The sequence below is a fragment of the Cydia amplana genome, chromosome 2 (assembly GCF_948474715.1).
Source record: "Cydia amplana chromosome 2, ilCydAmpl1.1, whole genome shotgun sequence".
In the NCBI taxonomy this organism is placed as follows: Eukaryota; Metazoa; Arthropoda; class Insecta; order Lepidoptera; family Tortricidae; genus Cydia; species Cydia amplana.
The window spans coordinates 3401011-3403365 of NC_086070.1; the positions used below are offsets into that span (position 1 = coordinate 3401011).

Below are 2355 nucleotides of genomic sequence, written 5' to 3' on the forward strand. Positions count from 1 at the left end.
AGAGTCGGACCAAGCTAACTCTGCAGGGCATGTGCAAAGAGCAAGTGTGGCAATATGACATTCCATGATACTCCACACTCCACACTCTGTTCTGTTCAAGTCGGTGAAAAGTTAGCTTAATCGGACTCGTTCTAGCACACGTTCGCAAATGTCAGTTTACTTTTCCTAATTATAAATACGAGATACTAAACAAACTTGATAAGATAAAAAAATTTTTAGGTAAACCTCAGCATCATACATGGTTAAGCATGCATATGTAACATTTAAATAATTAATAATTTTGTATAAATACATTGTTTTCATGACTTTGAAAATTTTATTTTACAATATTGTATCACAAGTCCAAGAACTTAATCCTTTGGGGTTTTACCCTACCTACAGTGCGACACCCAAGACGTTTCGTTCAAATACCCTAACGATCACACATTCAATTCACTCAAGTTCCAATAATTCTTCTACTCTCAGTTTCTCATGATTTCTCTTTATAGAGGGCCAATTTATCGCTACACACAGAGGCAATCTTCTCCTAGTCAACGGTTATACGTACAGCGTGAAGGGTCGCGGGAACTATGTCTGCTCGAAGAGACAGACGTTGAAATGTACATCGAAATTGAAATTGGATGAAAACAATCGCATCATTTATTTGCAGGAGACACATGAGCATGAGCCGCCTACCATACACCAGACTAAAGACGGGAGATATATAATTCTTTAGTTATGTTACTTTATGTTATAATTATAATTATGATGTCCTGTCAATTAGTGTGATTAATGGTTTTTTTTTTCATGTGGACCTGATACTTATAATAAAATATATATTTACATTATGAATTTATGATTATACATTAAACCATTTTTATTGTTTTAGAAAAATTCTAGATCTGTTTGAACGCTCGTAAAAATGCTTGGCGCGGCAATTGCATTGTAGAATGTAGATAGTTCAAAAAAAAAAGTCTCGTCTCTGTTATAGGTAATAGCTAAATTTGAATCGTTTTCAGAAATCCTGAGTGAATCGAGCGATGAAGAGGGACTTTTACCCACAGATGACTTAAGAGGAACAGCGAAGGATCCCGAATTAACTTTCCTCCCGGAGAAATCTAAAGAAAAATATTTAAAAGCGTACGAGAATTTCAATAAATGGCGACTTGAAAATAGTGAAAACACTTTGTCGGAAACTGTACTATTATCGTATTTCATGCAGTTGTCTCAGACGAAGCAACCACCGACAATGTGGAGTATTTACTCGATGCTGAAGGCCACGATAAAATACAAGGATGACGTGCATATTGAGGATTATAAAGAACTCGTAACATTTTTGAAAGGAATGGCAGTGGGACACAACCCGAAAAAGTCCAAAATATTCACATCAGCTGACGTAGACAGATTTATAAATGAAGCTCCGGACATAAAATATCTTGGTGCAAAAGTAAGTAGTTTTTAAAATTTTATAAATTAATAACCTCCTCCGTCCGAGTAAAGATTGTCAAACTATAGTTAAAAAGTTATTTTGTGTGTTTATAAATTTTAATTAGGTACTTCTACTTACTCATATGTATTTTTATTGCAGGTCATACTCATATTGGGAATAAATGGAGGATGCCGTACTATTGAACTCCTGAACCTTACAGTCGATGGGATCGAAAAACATTCAGAAAACCTGTTATTAATAAAATTGCCAAAGACAAGTAATAACAGATCCTTTGTCGTTCGTGAGGAATACGTACAGATCGTTGAGCAGTACAAATCTTTACGGCCACCCAATACAAAGACGGACCGATTCTTCTTGCAGTATCACAAGGGCAAGTGTTCAAGACAGCCAATGGGTGTAAATAAGATAGGCGGGACCCCGCGAGAGATCGCAACGTATTTGAAACTTCAAGACCCTCAGCTGTACACTGGTCATTGTTTTAGGCGAACATCGGCCACGCTTTTAGGGGATTCTGGGGCGGATCTCAGCTTATTGAAACGCCATGACGATAACCGTCCGGGTACATCTAGAGCAAACATCGAAAGTCAAGCTATGTCGAAAATCTGGGTCTGTATTGACCCTCCCAAAAGTTTCGGTTATAATCACGCGTAAAAGCAACAGTCGGATGACGACTGCCGCAGCATTATTGTAGCAACATTACTGTTGCTGCGTTGGCGATGTTATTGAAAATTTCTTTGATAAAACTAGTGACGGATTGAAAGTTCCGTTCCGTTCTCATCCGAATGTCACCTTAACATTCTTCATCATAATTATTACTAAATTAAAAATAAGAAATGTTGAAGTTACAGGTCATAAAGTATGTATGAGACTATATGAACCAGTTGATTTGGTCGAATGTATAAACTTTTGTCAATGAAAGCTTTTTA

General features: G+C 36.7%; 1 protein-coding gene across 1 annotated transcript; it reads left to right on the top strand.

Annotated features, from left to right (window-relative positions):
* The first annotated feature begins 993 nt into the window (after window positions 1-993).
* Window positions 994-2095, top strand: LOC134662106 (uncharacterized). Its single transcript, XM_063518375.1, has 2 exons — window positions 994-1426; window positions 1568-2095. Exons 1-2 carry the CDS (start codon window positions 1196-1198, stop codon window positions 2078-2080), a joined length of 744 nt encoding a protein of 247 aa, XP_063374445.1. The 5' UTR covers window positions 994-1195; the 3' UTR covers window positions 2081-2095.
* The last annotated feature ends 260 nt before the right edge of the window (window positions 2096-2355 follow it).

What these genes read in the sequence shown, in the direction of transcription:
- LOC134662106 (XM_063518375.1), top strand. Translation starts at nt 1,196, where the DNA reads ATGCAGTTGTCTCAGACGAAGCAACCACCGACAATGTGGAGTATTTAC. An exon ending in TAAAATATCTTGGTGCAAAA is followed by an intron (nt 1,427 to 1,567) that starts GTAAGTAGTTTT and finishes TTTTTATTGCAG; the next exon opens with GTCATACTCATATTGGGAAT.